At 52.4% G+C, this 21,965-nt stretch overlaps 1 protein-coding gene and 1 long non-coding RNA gene across 6 annotated transcripts; one reads left to right on the top strand and one right to left on the bottom strand.

Moving 5' to 3' along the window:
- The first annotated feature begins 48 nt into the window (after positions 1-48).
- On the top strand, positions 49-20,141 carry IPO13 (importin 13). Of its 2 annotated transcripts, XM_029947639.1 has the most exons (20): positions 73-828; positions 2,569-3,305; positions 8,486-8,626; positions 8,735-8,876; positions 8,986-9,152; positions 9,362-9,482; positions 9,569-9,716; positions 10,132-10,313; positions 10,394-10,420; positions 10,602-10,736; positions 10,906-11,049; positions 12,410-12,490; positions 13,298-13,435; positions 13,627-13,723; positions 16,692-16,744; positions 18,951-19,017; positions 19,106-19,164; positions 19,318-19,407; positions 19,699-19,880; positions 19,969-20,141. In XM_029947639.1, the coding sequence occupies exons 1-20, from the start codon at positions 745-747 to the stop codon at positions 20,063-20,065; spliced, it is 2,892 nt and encodes a 963-aa protein (XP_029803499.1). In that variant the 5' UTR covers positions 73-744; the 3' UTR covers positions 20,066-20,141. The 2 variants fall into 2 exon arrangements, with proteins under 2 accessions (XP_029803500.1, XP_029803499.1); XM_029947640.1 differs by lacking the exons at positions 16,692-16,744; positions 19,318-19,407; positions 19,699-19,880; positions 19,969-20,141 and having other exon boundaries at positions 49-828.
- On the bottom strand, positions 7,736-9,223 carry LOC115298629. Of its 4 annotated transcripts, none has more exons than XR_003911800.1 (3): positions 8,858-9,223; positions 8,265-8,337; positions 7,736-7,955 (listed from the first exon to the last, which is right to left on the bottom strand). It is a non-coding gene; the product is annotated as an uncharacterized LOC115298629 (long non-coding RNA). The 4 variants fall into 4 exon arrangements; XR_003911802.1 differs by having other exon boundaries at positions 7,736-7,951; positions 8,858-9,222; XR_003911801.1 differs by having other exon boundaries at positions 7,736-7,941; positions 8,858-9,220.
- Positions 20,142-21,965: the final 1,824 nt, after the last annotated feature.

Raw genomic sequence — 21,965 nt, 5'->3', positions numbered from 1 at the left:
GGGGCAGGGCGGCGCCTGAGTCGGCGGTTCCGGGGACAGGCGCTCCGGGCAGCCCGCGCCTCATTGAGGTCCCCGCCCCGTCCCGGCCGGGCCGGCTCGCCTGTCAGTCACTGGGGCGGCGGCAGCGGCAGTAGCGGGGCCGGAGCCGGGCGGTGAGAAGAGCACGGGCCAGGCCAAGCGGAGGGGATCTGCCACAGCCCCTCAACTCTACGGACTCTTTGACCCAGACTCGCAAAGCTGCACCCCTGCGCCTCGTCGGACGCCTCCGTAACCATCGAAGGGCTCTCTCCCTCGTCACCCCCCACCCCGTGACCTCCTCGTAGGACCCGAGAGCGCACTAAGACCAGGGTGTTGTGGGTACAGGCCATCGACCCTGTGACCTCTCTCGAGCCAGGGGCTCGGTTTCTCCCACAGGCCTGCCTTCCCTATGACTCCCTCCTCATAGAGTCTGGGGACAGAGCCGTGACCTACCACCAGGCCCCCCGCCTGGAACTCTTCACTGACGGCTCCCTCCTCGGAGTCCCCCTCAATTGGTCTCCTCCTAAGAGCACTCCTTTTGGCCTCTGGCAAGCCCCCCATCCCCACCGAGGTGGGGAGGCCTCGGCAGCCATGCCCGCCCTGGGCCCCCTGTCACCCCACCGCTCCCTCGGCACCCAAGCTGGGGTCTAGCAGGGTGGCCAGCGGCCAAGGGGCTGGGGGAGGAGATAGGTCAGGGTCCACCTCCCTGCTGGGGAGGGAGCAAAGATGGAGCGGCGGGAGGAGCAGCCTGGGGCTGCAGGGGCTGGAGCAGCACCAGCCTTGGACTTCACTGTGGAGAACGTGGAGAAGGTACGAGGGCCCTGGGGTGGGCACTCCGGAGACAACGCAGAAGTTCTGGGAACTGACACTAACGCCAGAGTCAAGGCTTGGGCTGGGTGCCCGCTGGGATGGTGCCCCCAGAGCACCTGGCATTTGCTCTCTCTGGGCAGGCGTGGACAGCAGTGTTATGGTGTTCTAATGGGCTATTTTTGGTTTTCCTTAGACGTGGGTTCTCTTTGGAAACTCTAGGGTCTTGGACTGCTCCCTTCAGGGTGCTGATGGCCTAGACCTCCAGCCAGATTGGCTCTTCTCCAGCTCCATGGGTACTGCATGAGCAGTGCAGTAAGAAACCAGGAATCCAGGAGACAGACAGCTGAGCCCTCAGGACCATACTGACGCTGAGCTATGCTGGGCCTGATTTGTTACCCAGGGGCTCAGGAAATAACCTGGAACTAAAACAGTCTGGGTTATGTTTTCACTCTTTCTTAGGGACAGGTCCTTCTCATATTGGATGGAGGCCAGACCAGTCCGGGTCAGGCAGGAAGGGCTAGCCCCCTTTCTTTGGTACTGGATCTAAGGGGTTCGGTCCTGCTGGCTGCCTCCGAATCCTTCCCTGCTCACCTGCCCCCATAGCTTCCTGCCATGGTCCTCCCAGGCTCTCCCACTGCCCAGCCCATCTTTTTTGAACTGCTTCTCTGGTTCTTTTCTGGGTTCTGCCCCCCAAGGCCTGGGATGCAGAAATGCCTCCCTGCTAGTTTGAATGGAGAGACAGGGCTACCTTGCTGGAAAGCAGGGAATGGTTTAAGATATTCGTTTGTTATTTTTGAACCCTTTCTGCCATACCAAATGGTGAAAGCCCATCCCTGCTGCTTCTTTGCCTGCTGAGTTCAGCCTTCCCGAGGAGCCAAACAAGGGACAGTAAGTGTAAGTTGCTGTCACAGGTACAGACAAGGCTAAGTCTACTTGGATGGAGCCTGCTTAGGGGGTCAGAGTCCTGACCTCACTCTTCCACCCCCTGGGGCTGGGTGCTGTTGGCATGGTGGCACACTCTTCCGTGTGCTGCCAGGGAGACAAATCACTGTTTTCTCACTGTGTGAAGTCCCTGTGGAATTGGGACCCTGGGGATTTGGCTAGTCGAGAGCTCCAGGCAAGGCATTTGCCAGGGCTGCCAGCCAAGACTTCTCCACCAGCTTTTTGGACCCTCATGTGAGCTCTCTGGAGGGTTCTCTCACCCTCCCCTCCAGTTGCCTCTGGCCTGCGGCTGCCTGGCAAAGCCTTTGTCATGCTCAGATTTCACAATGGCTTTGGTGCCAGCATCTGGAGTGACCAAGGGATGATCCTAGGGGAGCTGAATAGAACCCTTGGAGTTGATGGGAGCAGCTGTGCCTGGGAGGGTCAGGGCCCCTCGTGCTGTTCCATGCTCTTCTCAGGCTTAGCTTTATCCCTGTGGAGCCATTCCATCAACCTGGGCCTTGTCCTTTACCTCAAGTGCCTCTCATTTGGGGAGCTTAGCCTCTCTCTGTTTTCCTGTGAAGGATCACTTTCTGAACCCATAATGTTTTGCTATAATGGGAACATGGTAGTGCATGGGCAGAGTTCAGGCTCACAGGGTATCAGTAGGATCCTGGACCCAGGAAACAGGGTGAGAGCTTCTTCCTGCTCTTCCTGCTCAGCCCCTCAGTCAGAAAGAGCAGATTTGCAGGACTGAGTTCTGGGCTCTGGCAGGATCCAGAGTGGCCAACGCCTGCTCAGTCCTGTGCTGTCCTGCAGGCGCTGCACCAGCTCTACTACGATCCCAACATTGAGAACAAGAACCTGGCTCAGAAGTGGCTGATGCAGGCCCAGGTCTCCCCACAGGCCTGGCACTTCAGCTGGCAGCTACTGCAGCCCGACAAGGTGCCTGAGATCCAGTACTTTGGGGCCAGTGCCCTGCACATCAAGATCTCTCGATACTGGAGTGACATCCCCACTGACCAGTATGAAAGTCTAAAGGCACAGCTCTTCACCCAGATCACCCACTTTGCCAGTGGCTCCAAGATTGTGCTGACTCGGCTGTGCGTGGCGCTGGCCTCCCTGGCCCTCAGCATGATGCCTGATGCCTGGCCATGTGCGGTGGCAGATATGGTACGGCTCTTCCAGGCTGAGGACTCGCCGGTGGATGGTCAGGGCCGCTGCCTGGCCCTGCTGGAGCTGCTGACAGTGCTGCCGGAGGAGTTCCAGACGAGCCGCCTGCCCCAGTACCGCAAAGGCCTGGTGCGGGCCAGCCTGGCAGTGGAGTGCGGGGCTGTCTTCCCGTTGCTGGAGCAGCTGCTGCAGCAGCCCAGCTCGCCCAGCTGTGTGCGTCAGAAGGTGCTCAAGTGCTTTTCCAGCTGGGTGCAGCTGGAGGTGCCACTGCAGGACTGCGAGGCGCTGATTCAGGCCGCCTTTGCTGCTCTGCAGGACTCGGAGCTCTTCGACAGCAGCGTGGAGGCCATCGTCAATGCCATCTCACAGCCTGATGCCCAGAGGTGAGCCACTCCCCGCCTTCCTAGAAAAGAACAGTTTGTGTGGCCATCCATCCATCTGTCCAGTAAACACTACTTGAGTGCCTACTGCATACCTGGTCCCATGCTGGAGACACACAAGGAAGCAAACAAGACATGGTCTTTGTCCGTATGGTTCAGAGAGGGAGACAGACAACGAAATCATCCAACAAATTATTCAATTAAAATATTTGATTCTTTCTTCTCTTTCTCTCAACCAGTCAGTCACCATGTCCTGGCTGTTCTGCTCTTGACCATATTGCAAATCTATTTTTTCCATCTCCACTGCCACCATCCTAGTCCAAGCTGTCCTCATCTCTCTCCCCCAATTACCACAGAGATTTTTCACTAGTCCCCTGGTTTTTACTCCTGTACCCTGTACTGCACACTTAGCAGCCAGAGTGATCTTTCAAAAATGAGGATGCAATTTGTCCTTTATGCTCAGAACCCTTCAGTAGCTTTTCACAGCTCTTAGGATGAAGTTCAGAATCCTTCATGTGATCCACGAGGTGCTGCAGAGAATGGCATCTCTAGCCTCTTCTCATGTCATGCTCCTTTCTTCACTTTCACAGTCTTTTCAGTTGCTTGAATGTCCCATGCTCCTTCTAGCCTCTGAACTGTCACATGTACTTGGCGTATCATCTCTACCTCATCTGAAACTTGACTTTCTTAGGAAAGCCCTCGATGATTTTTAAGACCAAGTTTGCTCTACTCTATTATTTTATCTAAGAGCTCCTAGTGTTTTCCTTCTTCACCTATAACACCATTTCATCATAAATTCATGTATGTCTCCCCATCCGTCTCTCAGCGCTGTGGAGGACAGGCACCATGTCGTTTTATTTTGTCACATTGTGCCTGGCAGTATTTGGTAGCATTCAGTGTTTTCTGAACAGATGAAAAGTAGGAGTTGCATGAGGGGTGGAAGTGGAGTGGGGGAGGTCAGGGGAAGAGGGAGCACCTCAGGCTTCAGGAACTAAAGCAGGGGCAAGGGCTTCTGGTGTGCAGCACCACAGTACCGCTAAGGACTTGAAAGAAGGTCAGTGTAGCAAGGTGTTTTGCAGCAAATGTTTGTTGCGTGCCTCTTGGTGTCTTGGGCCCTGTGCTGAGCACCAGGTCTGTAAAGATCAGTGGGTTGACTTCAGCAAGCCAGGAACTCACAGTCTCATAAACACATGGAGGGGCAAGTGTGGTCAACGAGATGAATGCTATAATTGAGAAGGTGGTGAGGGGACTGGAAGAGCCCAGAGGAGGCATTTAACCTGGTCTTAGGGTTGTGAAAGGCTTCCCAGAGGAGGTGTGCTTTAAAGAGCTGAAGCAAGGAAGGAGTGTTGAGAAGCCTGGTGAGTGGTGGTGATTAAACAGCAGGATTTACGGGCCAGTTGTGGGAGGTCTGGGCCCAGATTATGCAAGACCTTTGTCGGCCAGGTTTAAGATTTTGGTCTTCATCCTGAGGATGATGTAAAGATATTAAAGGATTTGAAGCAGAGAAAATGCTATAATGAGATTTTTGGTATAAGTTGGATTGGTCATGGCAAGACTGGAGACACTAAACACTTCAGAGATAGGGCTTTAGAAATGCTTAGCAGAGTTGGAGGGGAAAAACATTGAAAGAGATGGCACCAGAGACTAGCTAATGCCTCTTGCCTTGGCATTAGTCATGTATGAATTTGGATCCCACATGGTCCGTTTACTAGGTCCGAGACCTTGGGTAAGTCGCTTTTAAGCCTCAGTTTCCTCATCAGTAAAATGGGTGTGATCATATTAACCTCAGAGAGTTGTATAGGCTTAAATAGGATAATGTGTAGAGGGCCTGTGCCTGGTGTTTTATAAAGAATATATTGGTATTAATAGGACTAAAAAAGAGAATGTCTATGAAAGGTTTAGCTTGGTTCTTGCGCACCCCATAAACAGCAGTTGTTAGTATTTGGTATTGCTTTGCATTGACAATTAGTATATCTTTCCCATGGTTTCCCAGGTTTTCTAACTCAAGGTGGGTACCAAGTCCCAGGTCTAGCCTTTCTTGGCAGCTTGAAGCTCAAATGCCAGCTGCAATCAGACAGTTGGTACCTAACGGGAATTGACCAGGGCCAGTGCATAGGTGATGTGGGGTGTCCTTGGATACACCCAGGTTTTCCCACCCAACCCGTCTTGAGAGCTTTGGCAGGTAATTGATGCCTCTTCTCTTCTGAACGAATGAGAGAACAAGGAGCCAGTGAGGGAACCCACAGCCTCCTGAGCGCCCATTGGCTGCAGCCCCCATGGTTGCTTAGCAACTCTCCCCATTTTCTCAGCTCTCCTCTCAGGGCTCTAATTGCAGGTCTGGGCTGAGCTCAGTGTGAGTGGCAGCCAGCAAGTCCCAGCAGCCCTGCCCTGGAAGCTTGAGCTGACCAACAGAACTAGGTCTCTTGAGCCCACTCTCAGCCATGGCCTTAAAGACATCCTCTCTATCTCCCTGCCCCCAAACCTAGAAACTTCTGGAAGCTTCAGACCTGCTCTTCTGTCTGCATAGTTCTCAGGAATAGGTGCCCAGGTGGTAGAAAATCTAAACAAGGGTTTCCTTCACTGGTGGGCTGCGCCAGTCTAGTGTCAGAGTTTGGGCCTTGCTCCATCTAGTCTGGCTTTTTAGACTTTGGCTTGAGAAAGTCACCTGTGGTTTTGACCTCTTGGGTCCATCCAGCTACTGCCTTCCCCAGGAGTCCATCAGGACAGGACTGGCTGTCCCCTTGGCTGAGCTTGCACTCAGGTCCCCTCTTCCCCATTCTTCCACAGCTGCTGCTGCTTGCCCAGCTCTCTCTCCCTCAATTTTCTTTTTCCTGAAATATATTTTTAATCCTGGAAAATCTTTTCACTGGGGGCTGGCAGGAGGAGAGAAGGTGAATTAGATAGGCTCTTGGAGGCTCCCATCAGTTAGAATTTGAGATATGGGCTGAGATTTGCATAGATCCTTTGGGGAAAATTCAGGTAGGGCTCTGAAAGAGCAGTCCTGCAGCAGAAGAGGCTACCTCAGCCTGGAATTTGTCTCTAAGTTGCTATATGACCTTGAGGAATACTCTGAGCCTTTCTGGACCATATTGTCTATGATTTAGCGCATTGTGCAGCTCAAATGTTACCAATTAAGAACTCAATGAAGACCGAGTACCTGCTGTATACATGAACTTTGGCAGGTGTGAGGGAGCCTTGGTGGGGACCCTTTGGGGACAGGGCACTACCTCCTGCCTCCATCTCAGCTTCCAGGAAGCTTGCAGGCCATGGCTTTGGCCCTGCCCCTGCTCTCTGTGCCAGAGTCTGGCCTGAAGGTGCCCATTGTCTGGTGGTGCAGCCTGTGTCAGGGTCATGGGACTGAAGCTATCCCAGCCGTCTCCAGGCAGCACCCTCCAGGGCCGTCTCTGGGTTGGGGATATCCGGGTATGGATATCTTGTCCCACCAGAATGAGGATTTGGAGAAAGCTGACCTCTGGGCTCGTTGCCTCTTGTTTTCACCTTACCCCTGAGGTTCTGAGGCTACCTGCCCAGCAGCCTGCTTAGGGCAAATGCAAATAAAACTCCTCTGGACTCTCAACCTCCTACCTCTCTATAGATTGCTAGGGTGGCCTTATGATCAGTAGCAGAGGGGTCTCAAGCATCTGCTTCCCTCTGAGAGTATCATTTCTTCTGATTAGTCTGATCTCCACAGAGCAGGCTGCTGGGGAGGGCCGCTGTCCAGTGAGATAGAGCTAGTGTTCTCTCAGTCTCCTCTGTATGCTGTGCCTCTCCTGCTCCTCCTTAAGGATCACTGTGCTTCAGGACTCTGACTTGCACCTTCTTTTCTCTCATTCAACACTTTCTTCCTGGGCACTTCTCAACTACTGTCATAGCTTCAATTACCAGCTGTTTGCTGATGACTTTGTCTCTTGCTCTGATTTCTCTCTTGGGCTTCAGGTTTTTATATCCAGCTCTCTGGACACTTCTGTTTGCATATCTCAACAAATACCTCTGATTTGACATGCCTAACACTGAACTTATCACCTTCTGCCCTCCCATTAAATTTATTACTGTCCCCCTCCCCCTATCCTCCTGGCCTCAGTAAATAGCTCCACCACCTACTTAGTTGTTTAGTCACTAACCTGAGAGTTGTCCTGGACTCTTCTGCATTGTCATATTCAATTGGTCATCAAGTCCTGTCCATTTTGCCTCTTAGCTATCTCCTAGTTCATCACCTATTGCTCTCCCTTCATACTGCCAGTAGAGTACATAGGGATTAGGATCTTCTGTTAGGGAGTGGAGTGGAAGGTGGGGATGCTGTCGGTGCCTTCTGAAGTCTTCATCATGGCTCCTGAGCCTACATTAACTCCTCTCTCTCCCATCCTGTTCTGTCTTCCTTAACACTGTCTATATCAGTTTCCTGGAAGGGCTATAATAAAGTACCACACATGGGGCAGCTTTAAACAACAGAAATTTATTGTCTCAATTGTTGGAGAGGCTAGAAGTCCAAAATCAAGGTGTCGGCTTCCTCTGAAAACCTGTAGGAGAGTCCTTCCTCATCTCTTCTTAGCTTCTGGTTCTTTGCTGGCAATCTCTGGTGTTCCTTGGCTTTAAGTTGCATGGTTCCAGTCTCTGCCTTTGCCATCACATGTCGTTCTTCCTGTAAGTCTCTGTCTTCACATGGTTGTCTTATAAGGACACCCATTGTGTTGTGCCACCCCCCCCCACCATGATCTCATCTGCAATGACACTGTTTAGAAATAAGATTACATTCTGAGGTATTGGAGATGAGGACTTCAACATATCTTCTTGGTGGGTACAATTCAGCCCATAACAGGCTGCCCCCAACACCCTCCCCCCAAATTCTGTCCTTCCCACATGCAAAATACATGCACCTCTTCCCAACTTCCCCAGAAGTCTTAACCCCTGCCAGCACCCACTGTAAGTCCAATTTGAGGACACAATTTAACCTGTAATACTAACCTCATACTTCCTTCTCAGAGTTCTCCTGGAAGTCTCTGACCGAAGGCTCTTCCCAAAATGGGCAGCATGAAAGCTATGATGTAGGCCCTGATCACTTTTTGGCTTTGGTTTTGTTGTGGGGAGGGGGCTTTGATGGAAGACAGGGAGGATGTGCCTTTCTCAAAAAGCTGGTGGGGGATGGGTAGACAGCTCTGATGAGTCTCGTCACCTCATACCTCCAGGTATGTGAACACACTCCTCAAACTCATCCCACTGGTGCTGGGACTGCAAGATCAACTGCGACAGGCCGTGCAGAATGGGGACATGGAGACCTCCCATGGCATCTGTCGCATTGCTGTGGCCCTGGGCGAGAACCACTCCCGGTGAGGAGTTGGGCAGCTGGGGGCGGGATAGCAGGGCCCTCTAAAAGGTGGGATATGGAGCCCTGTTGGGGGAAGGGAAATGACCTTACTATACCTCTTCCTTCCAAGGGCCCTGCTGGACCAAGTGGAGCACTGGCAGAGCTTCCTGGCCCTTGTCAACATGATTATGTTCTGCACTGGCATCCCTGGCCACTATCCTGTCAATGAGACCACCAGTTCCCTGACCCTCACCTTCTGGTACACGCTGCAGGTGTGTCTACGTGACCCTCTAGTAGGACTGGGCTGTAATGACAGAAGGTAGATCATGGGCTTCTGGGCCTGGTGCTGAGGTGGCTAACTTTCTTCCCCGGCTCTCTCAGGATGACATTCTGTCCTTTGAGGCAGAGAAGCAGGCTGTGTACCAGCAGGTATACCGGCCAGTCTACTTCCAGCTGGTGGATGTGCTTCTGCACAAGGCCCAATTCCCTTCTGATGAGGAATATGGATTCTGGTCCTCAGATGAGAAGGAGCAGTTCCGAATTTACAGGTGATGGTAGCAGGCCAATCCTACCTCTAAATGGAGTCCTGAAATAACGAAGACAATGAGGGGAGGGGCCCTAGTCCAGGCTTCCGGAATCCTGGGGCTCCTTTCTCTGTTCTCTAGGCACTTTTGCAGGGTTGTGAGGGAGCTGGGGTGGGCTCCTGGGCTTGGGAGCAGGATCCGGGCAGTGTATAAGGTCTTCATCTACTTCTTAGGGTGGACATCTCAGATACGCTCATGTATGTGTATGAGATGCTGGGGGCCGAACTGCTCAGCAACCTCTATGACAAGCTGGGCCGTTTGCTCACCAGCTCAGAGGAGCCCTACTCCTGGCAGGTACCTCCCAAGCCTGATTCCCTCAGCCCTCCCAGAACTGTCACACCCTCCTCCTCAGCCAAGCCAGTGGCACCCTCTTTCCTCAGCACACAGAGGCCCTGCTCTATGGCTTCCAATCCATCGCAGAGACCATCGATGTCAATTATTCTGATGTGGTGCCTGGGCTCATTGGCCTCATTCCACGGATCAGCATCAGCAACGTGCAGCTGGCGGATACTGTCATGTTCACCATTGGTGAGACCTGGCATACACCCATGAGCACATTTCCAGAGCCACAGGCACCCATCCCAGCTATAGTCGGCCTGCTGGTTCCTGTCCAAAATGGGAGAGACACAGATGCCCACACACACAATCAGCATTGCAGCCAACTGGCTGTCCTGGCACATCTAGAGGTCCTTCCTACAGTGTTCGGAGCTGCAATTCAGTGAAGCTCATTTGCTCTCAATGGAACAGCAGTGCTAGACCTCTTCTGAGTAACTCCTTCCTGCTTCTCAGCTATAAGGCTCCTGTTTGAGCATGTGCATGCATATTTGCCTAGTTCTAGGGCTGTAACTTGATTCTGCCAGAAACTCTGCCTGCCTCTCAGGGACATGGTACAAAGCCAGCCTGGCCTGCCTCAGATATCCTTCCCTCTCCCTTCTTCCCCCAGGAGCTCTGTCTGAATGGCTGGCTGACCACCCTGTCATGATCAACAGTGTTCTGCCCCTCGTACTGCATGCCCTGGGCAATCCTGAGCTCTCTGTCTCTTCTGTGTCCACCCTCAAGAAGATCTGCCGAGAATGCAAGTATGACCTGCCACCCTATGCTGCTAACATTGTGGCTGTCTCCCAGGTATGCGTGGGCTGGGGTTGGGCTGGGTCTCAGGGCACGCTGCACTGTGCTGATAGCAAATCCCTTCTGTTTATCTCCAGGATGTGTTGATGAAACAGATCCACAAGGTGAGCCCAGAAGTTTCTAGGGAATCCTTGGGGATATTATGGGAATCTGCAGAAATCCTCTTTTGCCTTTTCCTACCCCTTGTCTTTTATTCTATGTTCTTGGAACCTTCCCCAAGAGGTTCATTCGTCCTGCCCACAACCAGATGTGTCCAGGATTGACTCTCCATGTTCTGCCCCACAGACAAGCCAGTGCATGTGGCTGATGCAGGCACTGGGCTTCCTGCTGTCAGCCCTGCAGGTGGAGGAGATCCTTAAGAACCTGCACTCTCTTATCTCGCCCTATATCCAGCAGCTGGAGAAGCTGGCAGAGGAGATAGTGAGTGAGCTGGTGTGCGTGTGTGTGTGTGGCCAGAAGGCAGGGGTGGGCTTCCCTTTGTGTGGGCTGTGGCTGTTGGGGAGTGGGGTTGCAGTTGACAGTCAGGGCTTGGGTCCTGGGGCCAAGCTGGGCCTCAGAGATCCAGAGCTTGGTTTGATTCTCTCCATAGCCTAATCCTTCCAACAAACTGGCCATTGTTCACATCTTGGGGCTTCTCTCCAACCTCTTCACCACGCTTGATGTCAGTCATCATGAGGATGAACATGAAGGCCCTGAGCTCCGGAAGCTGCCAGTGCCACAGGGACCCAACCCCGTGGGTGACGTTGCCATTTCCCCCCACCCCAACACACACACACACACACACACACACACACACACACACACACTACCACACACATGACCACACCCCCTGTGGGAATGTCACTGCTACTCCCAACTTTACTGGGTAATATTGTCATGGTTCTCTTGGACCCGTGGGGCATGATGCCTTTGGTCCTCTGACCCCACGAATGACCTTATCATTGCCCTTCACTCTGTAGGGAGTGATATCATTATCTCATCCAACCCTGTGGGTGATATTTGTCTTTGTCCCCAGCCCAACCAGGGTGATGTCATTGTGGTTCCTCCACCTCAGGGTAGACCTTGACATTATCTTTGAACCCCCTAAATGATGTAATTATGGGTCCCTGTTTGACCCCCAGCTCTGGGGTCTTCTACTTGGCTACTCACCATCTCCTGTGGGCACTGGGGATGCTTCCATGCTCTATGTGTAATAGTTCTTGCTTTTGAGTTGTTCCCAGTCTAGGGGAAACATATGTAGTAAACAGACTGTCACAAAGCAGTGATTAAGTACTGTGATCAGCTCAGGCACAGGGGCTTGGGGGACCACTTAGAAGCTATTTGATCTGGGGCAAGGCTCAGCTTCCCACTCAGAACTATGAACAACAGACTGCCTGGCTTGCTCATCTCACTAGAACTATGCTGGGTAGCATATATGGTCTCGAGTAAAATTCTGTGTAAATGTGAGAGACTGCTTCTGTAATTGTTCCCAGGGTTTCTCCTGGAGAAAAGGGAGCCACAGTAGCCTGGCTCCTCTCCTCAGCTCCCCACCTTAGTTTCAGGAGCCCTTTTGGCTCTAGACCAAGCTTGGCCAGCGTCCTCCCTCAGAGCCCCTTCTCCTTCCGTGGTAGTCATTGTCCTGCCTTCCCTCACCTCCCAGGACCTCAGTCTCCTCTCGGTTCCTCCATAAGTTGCCAAACCTGTGCATCTCTTGGGGCTCTCCACCCCAAACCTGCTTGAATGAGACAGCGTCTCCACTTCAGGGGCTAACCCATAGGTTTTTGGTACTAAAAGGATTTTTCTGGGCAGAAATGGATAGGGAGTGATTTTTCCTAAAGTTTACAAAGTTATAGTAATCTTCTGAAGCCTTCATAATATCCCTGCTTTTCACTTTGAGGCATCCTCTAAAATGACCCCTAGAATTCAGGATATCCTCTTTATTCATGGGGGATTCAGCAAACCACTCCTTCCCCCAACGTCCCACCCACTGAGTCCTCAACGTGCAGTCTGTGGTGGGGTGCTAGGTTCGAATTCTGGCCGACTTTGTATTACCGGGTCCTTCTGGGGAGGGTGAGAGTGGCGGTGGGGCCCCTCACTCCTTCCTGTGTCTTCAGGTGGTTGTGGTGTTGCAGCAGGTTTTCCAGCTTATCCAGAAGGTGCTGAGCAAATGGCTGAACGATGCCCAAGTGGTGGAGGTGAGCCTCAATCCTTGCTCTCTGCCCCCATGGTGACTTTGCTTAGATATGGGGCGGGGGGAAGGTGTTGCTGCCCCATCTTGGCTTACAGTGGCTGGAGAAAATAAAGGAAGAGAATCCTGCCTCGCAGACGCAAGGAATGTTTTGGAAAGACATTCAGAGCTTCCCAATGTCACGAGAAGTCCTTGACTAAAGAACTTTGATGTTGGAGCTGAGTGACAGTCAGGGGTCCACCTTGAAATCAGAGACCTGCCTTTGGTCCCTTTTCAGTTCAGGATTTTCTTACTATTGCTACTCTCTGAGAAGAAATGGTGGAGATGTAAGTAGCAAGACTCGAGTTACAAAGTTCCATCCTGTGCTCCTCTGAGAAGGGCATTTTTGCCTCCTGCCCTTCAGGGTGAGAGTCAGGCTTGTTTACCTTTCTTGATTCGCAGGGCCGGGCCAGGCTTATAGGTAAGGGTCCCACCTTAGGCCTCCTCTGTGCGGTGCTTCGCTTGTGTTCCGGGTAATTATGACCTGCTAACCAGGACTCCTTTGCTTTCTTCTCCTTTTTTTTCTTTTTTTTTTTTTTTTAATTGAAATACATTTGACGTTTAACATTGTATGAAGTTAAGGTGTACAGCATATTGACTAGATACATTTATGGATTATAATATGATCGTCATTGAATGATAATTAGCATCCCTGTCACATCACACAATTATAGTTCTTTTTAGGGGTTAGAATAATTAAAATCTAGTCTCTTGGCACGTTTGTTGATCATAATACTGTTGTCTATTTCATGGGCCCCTTTGCTTCCTTCCCAAGGCGGTGTGCGCTATCTTTGAGAAGTCTGTTAAGACACTGCTGGATGACTTTGCCCCCATGGTGCCACAGCTGTGTGAGATGCTGGGTCGGATGTACAGCACCATCCCCCAGGCCTCTGCTCTTGACCTCACTCGACAGGTGGGCCTTCTGATTGAGGCAGCAGTGTTTTAGATTTCATCCTAGTTAGAGGTCTGACCCAGGGATGGGGTGGTGGGTAGAGTGGGGTGGATGGCTGCCCTGGCAGGGAGCCTGACCTACATTCTAGGGATGCTGGCCAGTTCCTGGTGAGACAGGGCCTCAGCTGACCAGCATTCCCTGCTTTGTTGTAGCTGGTCCACATCTTTGCTCATGAACCTGCCCACTTTCCCCCAATCGAGGCCCTCTTCCTGCTCGTCACCTCCGTCACACTCACTCTCTTCCAGCAAGGTAGGTCCTGACCAGGGTCTCTGCTGTTGCCGCCACTGCCACCACTGCCACTGCCTCTGCTTCCCCGATTGGGGAGCCAAAGCTACCCACTCTGTTCTTCTCTGTCCCCTGAGTTGCACATGGGACTTGGTGGGAAACTTGCGGGATCAAGCACAGCACAATTGTCACCCTCCAAGTAGTGACACCTTAGGTTGAAGTGGATAAGAGAGTGAATGATGTCTTCTACTGACCTGCTGGGCTCAGGGCCAGTCTTGATGTGGGGGAAGATGGGACCAGAGCTCTGAGGGACTTGGGGCACTAGGCTGACTCCTTTTCTTTGGGATATAATGAAAAGTAGAAAGAGCATGGGCTTTGGAGTCAGATAGACCTAGATTCTAAGCTCATCACCACCAACTAGTTGTGTGACCTTGGGCAAGTCACTTTCCTTTGCGGAGCCTTTGTTTCCATGTCTGTGAAATAGAGATTTCATGTACTTGATAGGATTGTTATAGATATGAAAGTAGTGTCTCTTGCTCCCCTGGCTTGGGGTTTTTGCACATGGAGTACTCAGGGAGTGCTGGTTCCTTTCCTTGCATTGGGGCTTACTCCTTTCTAGGCCAAAAGCCTTGGGCTGTGGTCCCTGCACCCTGCTCTTGTGGCCCTCTGCCTGAGAGTGCTGGGAGTGGGGGTTGGGGGGGGCGCTCCAGGCTTCTAACTTGGAAGAGAAACAATGCTCTTCCACCAGCCTCATGAGTCTTGTCTGGATTTGTGGTTGCAGGTTTGAGGCTCACCTTGGGTTTCAGCCAGAGCCAGAGCGCTCTCTGCTGATGTCCTCATTATGTGGTCCCATGATGCTGGCCTCTGCTCCAGTAGGCCATGGGTAGGTGCTGAGTGGCAGAAACTTGAGCCAGAAACCAAGTGTGGCCATCCTTAAATGCTTAACTCCACCTCTCCCACTTCTCACATCCAGTCGGGGACAAGTCTGGGTGGTCCTGGCTCCTGATTATCCTGCAGTCTGCTCACCTCTCCCCTCCCCCCATGGCCACACCTCATTGTAGGGTCTCTGGGTCACCCCATTAGTCCTCTAACTGGTTTTCCTGACATCTGCCCTTCCTTGCAGTCCATTCTGCATCCAGCAGTTGTAATGTTCTTTAGAAAACACCCATCTGAGTATTCTCCCTCTCTGGATGGAAACCCTTTCATTGGCTGTCCATTGCCTGAGGTTCTCACCCTGCTCCCACTGACACGGTGCAGCTACTGCATGCTCCTCAGTGTCTTCTACCAGTGTCCCTGAGACACAAGCCGTCTAGCCACTCTGACTTCTCCCTTCCTATGTCCCATTTGATCCTCTAACTGGAATGCCCTGTGTCCTTTACTAGGTGAGCTCTTACTCCTCCATGCCTTACTTACACATCAGTCCTAGAAGCTTCTCTGGGGCAGAACTGGGTGCTTCTGACTTTGTGCTGAAACTGCAGCATGTACACACTGCTGATACAGCACCAATCATACTCAATAATCAACTTTCATGTGTGTGTGTCTCTCTAGACTAAGCCCCTCAAGGGCAGGGTCAAGCCTCTTCTCTCTGCATCCTCAGTGCCCAGAACAAGGCCAGCATAGAGTAGGTATCAGACTCTGTTGAAGAAAGGAGAGTGAGGTCTCCCCGCCCTTGGAACCTTTCTTCCTTACTATCTGGGGCCAGCCACTAGCAGGGTGGCTGCTGAGTGTCAAACATGCTGTCTGTAGGGAGACCCTGTCATGGGGCATGGGCCTCACTCTCCAGGACTTGAGTAACTCAGGGCTCAAATGTGAAAGAGGTGGGCTTTATCAGTGGCTCTTCGTAGCCTGGAAAAGGAAGCAGGGAAGAGATAATTATCTACTTTACAGTTGGGGAAACTGGGCTTTTGTGGCTTGCACAAGATCACACAGCTCCTTAGTGGTGTTTCAGGCAGACGTTCATGCAGCGCCTCCTCCTGAAGGGGAACAGCCCAGTCAGGAGCTCTAGACACATGCCTTGTCCTTGCCACAGGTGTCAACAGAACTGGAGGCAGAGTAGTGTCCAACATCAGTCATACGTGTTGGGCTTGTTGGTTGTCTTGCAGGACAGGATGGCCCCCTTACCTGTTATGCTATCCTGGTCTTGCCATTCTGTTCTTAGTCTATGCCCTCCCACTGCACCATGGGGTGCCATGTTGACTGGTTTCCCTCTTACTCTGTGTGTCCAGATGGTGAGAGCTGGTTTTCAGCCCTGAGCCTGGCTCTCTGCTGAGTCGGTGTCCATGTGGAGGGGCTTTGCTGGGTGGGGCTCTCAGTTTTGGCCTCATGATACAGTTTCTCCGCCCTGGTCCTGCTGATGGTTTGCCCAGCCATCCCCACAACATATTGGGCTCTGCCCTAGACAAGGAGGAGTCCGCTGCTTTAAGTGGACCTCAGGGAGTCCTTTCCTTGGCCAGACCAAGAGCCCTAAGGCCTCGGAAGCAAGGGGGCACCTGCTCAGGCCCTGATTCCCTGGCCTTTCCAGGGCCTTCATCCAGGCCCCCAAGGGAGTTACCAAGGACTAACCTCTCGGCAGCCCTGCCCTTCTCTTTGATGGCTAGTGTTGGGGAAGTCTGTGCTAGGAGGCAGTGTAGGGCCACCCCAGCCAGCCAGGGGCAGCAGCAAGAGTGTGGGGGTTGTTTCTTCAGCTCTGTGGAGTCCAATATTGCTCCAGCACCAAAGGATCAGTGGGGGGACTGGCCTGAGGAGGAGTGGGGAGTAGGTGGAAGGCCCCCTGGGAGGGAGCTGGGGCAGGCCCGTCCTTCACTTTGCCGTCTCTTTCTGTTGGGCTTCTCCCAGTTCATGGTTTTTGTATGTTTTGTTTCTTTATCTTGCTTCCTGCTGCTCATGTGCCCCCACGCTGTCTCCCTGCAGGCTCTCAGTCCCACATAACTATATGAGGTTGAGTTGCTGTTTGTATAATTTTTTCTTAAGTTCCATCTTTATTATATTTTAGGGCCCAGGGATCATCCTGATATTGTTGATTCATTTATGCAACTCCTGGCACAGGTGTGTTTTAGTTTTATTCATTCACGTTCTGTTCTCTCTCTTTCTCTTTCTCTTATGTTGAAATTCAATTTAAGCCTATTTTTAGCTTTCTGTTGACAAATTTTTTTTCTGTTCAGTTGAATAGAGTTTCTTCATCTGTTTCCGTGGAAGTTGACAACCCAACATCCTACTTTAGTGCCCCTTTGCCTCAACTAGCTCATTCTTCCACCAAGACCAGGGAGAGGCGATCCCGAAGGGAGGGACCTGGGCTGGCCTGGGCGGGGGAGGGGGAGAAACTGTGCCCGGCAGCTCCTTCGCAGCTGGGGTGCCCGAGAAGTTCAGGGGTGAGATCAGAGTTGAAGGGCCTGGGGTTCATTGTCCCCGTGCTCCTGCCGGGAACTGCCTGCCTCAGTGCCCCCCCACCCCTGCCTGCTCTGGAGCTGGAGAGGTGGTTGGGAAGAGCTCTGAAGGGAGGGGCCAAAGGTGAATGTGCTGGGGTGGAGCCCAGAGTCGGGCTTCAGGTTGTACTGCTGTTGGGTGTGGGGTGCTGGCTCCACTGTGAGGCTGTGTTGGGATGTGTTTGTGTTTGGTGCATGTGTAAGTGGGTTGGACCTTATTTGTGTGTTTTCGGATTGGTTTGGTTTGGTTTGGAGACAGAAATCACAAAGCTGCTGTAAGTAGTATGTGTGTTGTGTCAGGATAAATGGGTAGTTGAAGTATGGGCACGTGCACTGACGCATGTTGTATGTTGATGTGCATTAGGTATTGATGGATTTTGAACAGTGGCATGTGTCGGGCTGTGTGAGTGCATATTTGGGGAAAGGAGTATATGTTGTGGTGTCGGGATGTCTGACATAAAGGGAAGGTACATGTGTTGAGCAGTGGGGATGTGGGGCTAGTGTGGGGTCCATGAGGGAGATCTTGTGAGTTGGGGTAAATGATGTTTTCTTTCACTTAATCAGTCCACAAATATTTATGGAGTGTGTGATACATATTTGGTGTTCTGCTGGGTGCTGAGGGTATAATGGTAAGCAAAAACAGGCCTAGTTCTTACTCTCTTGGAACTTACAGTATGGTAGAGGGGGTGGGGTGCAGAAGGAGGGGGGAACAGGGAGTGTGTTCTGGCCTGGATGGACATGTATGTGGGTAACTGTGAGTGCATCCTTGGAGGTGAGGGCGTTTGTGGGTGTGTTTGTGGATGGTTGTGTTGGGAGAGTACATGTACTAGAGGACTGGGTAGCTTGAAAGTGTGGGCATGTGGGCATGGCTGGGGACTATGGGGGTTCAGGGGATGTGAATATGTAGCAAGGTGTGTTGCAAATGTGAGAAAGTATGTGTAAGGGATGTGATAGAGGTGTGTTTGAGGGTAAGTAGGGTGTTTCCAGAGAGGGTGTGTGTTGGGGTGTTGGCACATGAGTGAGAGTGGATGGTTTGTATGTGAGGGGCTGGAGGGTTAGGGGTCTACTTGGTATGTGTTGGGGGGCTGCTGGGGAGCAGCTGTATTTGATGACTGCTGGAGCTGTGCAGAGCATTTCCTGTGACCTGAGGATGTGCCAAACGTGTCCTGGTACCATGTGGGGTGGGCTCTCTGCCCCCTGTGCTCCTTCCATTCCCCCCACATGGCAGCACTGACTCCTGAGCTGGGTGTGGCTGAGAAGGGCCTGGACTCAGGGTATCCTGGGTGAATGGTGGGGCCATGGCTCCAAGGCTCCGACCCTGCTTTTCCTCTTCCTAAGCTGGAGGGTGTCTGAGGAATGCAGGTGGGATGTGGGGGCTGTTGGATTGGGCTCCACATCCAGCTGCCATCTCTTCTTCCTGCTATCCTGTTAACAAATCCAGGGGGCTTTTGCTGCCTCCGAATCAAAGCAGTTGCTGCTGGCTACCTGGAGCCTGCAGGAGGTCTGGCCTTGATGGAGGGGAGAATAAAAGCATTTGCTCAGGGAGTGACTGGGGACCCAGGCTTTCTGTATTGTGACCACCCCCCTAACCTCTCACACACACCTGTGCATTCATGTACACATACATGCGCATAGCATCTCCTGGCTGCTCCCCTCCTGACTGAACTGTGGGGTGGTTTGGGTCCCCCAGAGAAGGCTGGGTGGCTGATTTTGGCAGCCTGTACGTGTGGTGCGTGAAATTGGGGCCTGGGGTGGCAGGTGAGTGGTGGGGAGGGGGGATGGCCCTTGGAGCGGGTTGGGGCTGGGCTTACCAGCTCCACCTCCTGCAGGCTCTGAAACGGAAGCCAGATTTGTTCCTGTGTGAACAATTGGATGTCAAAGCTGTGTTCCAGTGTGGTAAGTGGGGCCAGGTGGACAGGAGGGCCTGGGTCCCCCTCGGGAGGATCCTTAGGCCCCATCTGATCTGCCTCTGCCTCTCCCACAGCTGTGCTGGCCCTCAAGTTCCCCGAGGCACCTACTGTCAAGGCCTCCTGTGGCTTCTTTGTGAGTCCCATGCTGAGTCCTGACTCCCCCACACCCTGACCCCTATACCCAGCCCTGCCCTGAACCCCAGAGGGTAGGGATGTGGTGTGCAAGTCTTGTCCCCAGGGAGAATGGGGAAAGAGCCGAGCTGACAGGCCTCTCCATCCTCTGTAGACAGAGCTGCTGCCTCGGTGTGGGGAAGTAGAACCTGTGGGGAAAGTGGTACAGGAGGATGGCCGTATGCTGCTTGTAGCAGTGCTGGAGGTGAGATGCAGCCAGTGTTTGATGGGGCTTTGTGGGGGTGGGGCGGCCCACACTGCTGAGGCAGCTGCCCTCTGGGAAGTGTGAGCCTTTGGTTCCCTCAGCTGACTCTGTTTCTTCATCAGTTAAATGTCTGACAGCTGTTAGGGTTGCTCTGCGGATCTGCTGGCTCTCAGAAAGCAGCACTTACCATGTGCAGCGTGGCTGAGAAACGGGGGGTGGGTGAGGCGTGGCTAGGCATCCTTGCTGCAAAAGGGGCAAGGCTCTGATGTGCTGAGAACCCGTCTCTCTCAGGCCATTGGGGGCCAGGCCTCCCGCAGCCTCATGGACTGCTTTGCCGACATCCTATTTGCCCTGAACAAACACTGCTTCAGCCTCCTGAGCATGTGGATCAAGGAGGCACTGCAGCCACCTGGTTTTCCCTCCGCCCGCCTCAGCCCTGAACAGAAGGACACCTTCAGCCAGCAGATCCTTCGGTGAGCAGAGCCAGCAGCACCTGGGCTCGGGTCCAAAGGAGGGAGCAGTGGTGGTAGACGGTACTAACCTGCTGTCCTTTCCCTTCAGTGAGCGAGTGAACAAGAGGCGGGTGAAGGAGATGGTGAAAGAATTCACACTGCTGTGCCGGGGGCTACATGGCACAGATTATACAGCTGACTACTGAGGGGCGCCCCTGTCCCACCCACACCTCCTCCTCACCCCTCCCTACCCCCAAAGAGTAAACCTGGATCTTCACTGCACTGCTGTCTCTGCTTCCTTTTTTCTGCCACCACTACCTAACTGGGCGAAGGCCTGGGGAAGGATGGGAGATGTTTGGATCCAGGCCTTATTAGAAAGTTGTGGGACCAGCTTCTAGCTCCGAGAGTGGAAGCACTCTACTGTAGCCAAGCCCCCTAGATCAGAGCCATTGATAATTCTGCCATTGCCCTTGGGTTGGAGTGGGCCTGCAGTAGTATCAGCAACCTCCCCATGCCCCATTAGTCCCGGCATTCATGCATGCATACATTTATTTAATCACCAATGCTGAGTACTAGTTCTGCCTTGCTTTGTTCTGTCTGAACAAGGGGTGATCTAGTCCCTAGCCACCATGTTAAGCTGGGGGAATGGGACCAGTGAGGGAAGGTTGCTTGGAGGCACTTTCATTTCTGATGGGAATGGAAGGTTTACCAGGTAGAGGACTTGGGGCCTCCAGCTACAAGTGAGGTGGGGTGGGTCCAGCCAGGAGGGAAGAAATGGAGAGTGGTTTTAAGTCCCAGGATAGGTTTCTTGTGTGAGTAATGGAGGTCACACTTGCACATGGTTGAGGAAAGGTATAGAAAGTGGGACTGAGCATGTGTAGGAGGAGGCATGGCAGGCCCCTGAGGAAGAGGAATGCAGGGCCTCAAGCTACCTTCACACCGAAACCTCCCCACCTCTGTGCTGCATGACCAGCTCTTGATGGTCAGGGCTCAGTCAGGACCAGGGACAGCTCCCCAGCGGCTGTTGCTCTGCTCCCTAGGTAGGTGTCCCTTACTTTCTGTCTCCTCTTGCTGCTTCTGACACCTCAAGTTTCCCCTGCGGGGGGTGGGGGGTGGGGGGGGCGCCTGGGTGGCTCTGTTGGTTGAGCGGCCAACTTCAGCTCAGGTCATGATCTCACATCTTGTAGGTTCAAGCCCTCCATCAGGCTCTGTGCTGACAGAGCTTGGAGCGTGTTTCGGATTCTGTGTCTCCCTCTTTCTGTGCCTCCCCCACTCGCATTGTCTCTCTCTCTCTCTCTCTCAAAAATAAACATTAAATTTTTTAAAAAAAACGTTTCCCCTCGGTAAGATCTGAGGAGCAGGACTGGGATTTCCCCATTTCCATTCCTCAACCTTGAGTCTCCTCGGACGTGATAGGAGAACTGGTTACTCCCATGTTCATCTCACTCCTCTTGTTCTTTTCTCAATCTTTGCACGAATTCTGTGTCCTCCATTCTACATCCCTATTCGGTCTCCCCATGCCAGCCAGCATCCATCCCCCTTACATGTATGTACCATCCTCTGAGGCCACTCTTTCCCTCTTCCCCTATCCCTCCTCAGTCCCATTTTCACCTTATTCTTGATTTCTCATTTCTGGAGTATGTGGGGATTGTTTTTAGTCCTTTTCTCCTACTACATGTTGTCTAGGTGTCTTCTTCCTCCCCCATCCCCCATGATCAAATGTAGCATATATAAGTTAAGAGATTGAGGGAGCTAAAGCCTAGTTTCTGAAGTCAGACCTGGGTTTGATATTGATTGTGCCACTGACTTGCCAGGTCTTACCAGAACCTCAGTTTCCTCATCTGTAAAATGGGACAATTCTTTTTTTTTTTTTTAAATACTCTGAACCCACTATGGGGCTCAAACTCACAACTGTGAGATCAGTAGTTGCTCACTCTATCAACTCAGGCAGCCAAGCACCCTGAGACAATTCTTACTCCAAAGACTATAAACGCTAAGAAAGGAGTGCCTGGTGAACAGTAAGTGCTCAATATTTGCCTATTGACAGACTGCTGTGAGGATAACAGCGAATGCTTTCAGTATATAGGATATGCAAAGGACTACTTA

Source organism: Suricata suricatta, chromosome 8 (genome assembly GCF_006229205.1).
Source record: "Suricata suricatta isolate VVHF042 chromosome 8, meerkat_22Aug2017_6uvM2_HiC, whole genome shotgun sequence".
Taxonomy (NCBI): Eukaryota; Metazoa; Chordata; class Mammalia; order Carnivora; family Herpestidae; genus Suricata; species Suricata suricatta.
This window is presented reverse-complemented; position numbering and strand designations above follow the sequence as displayed.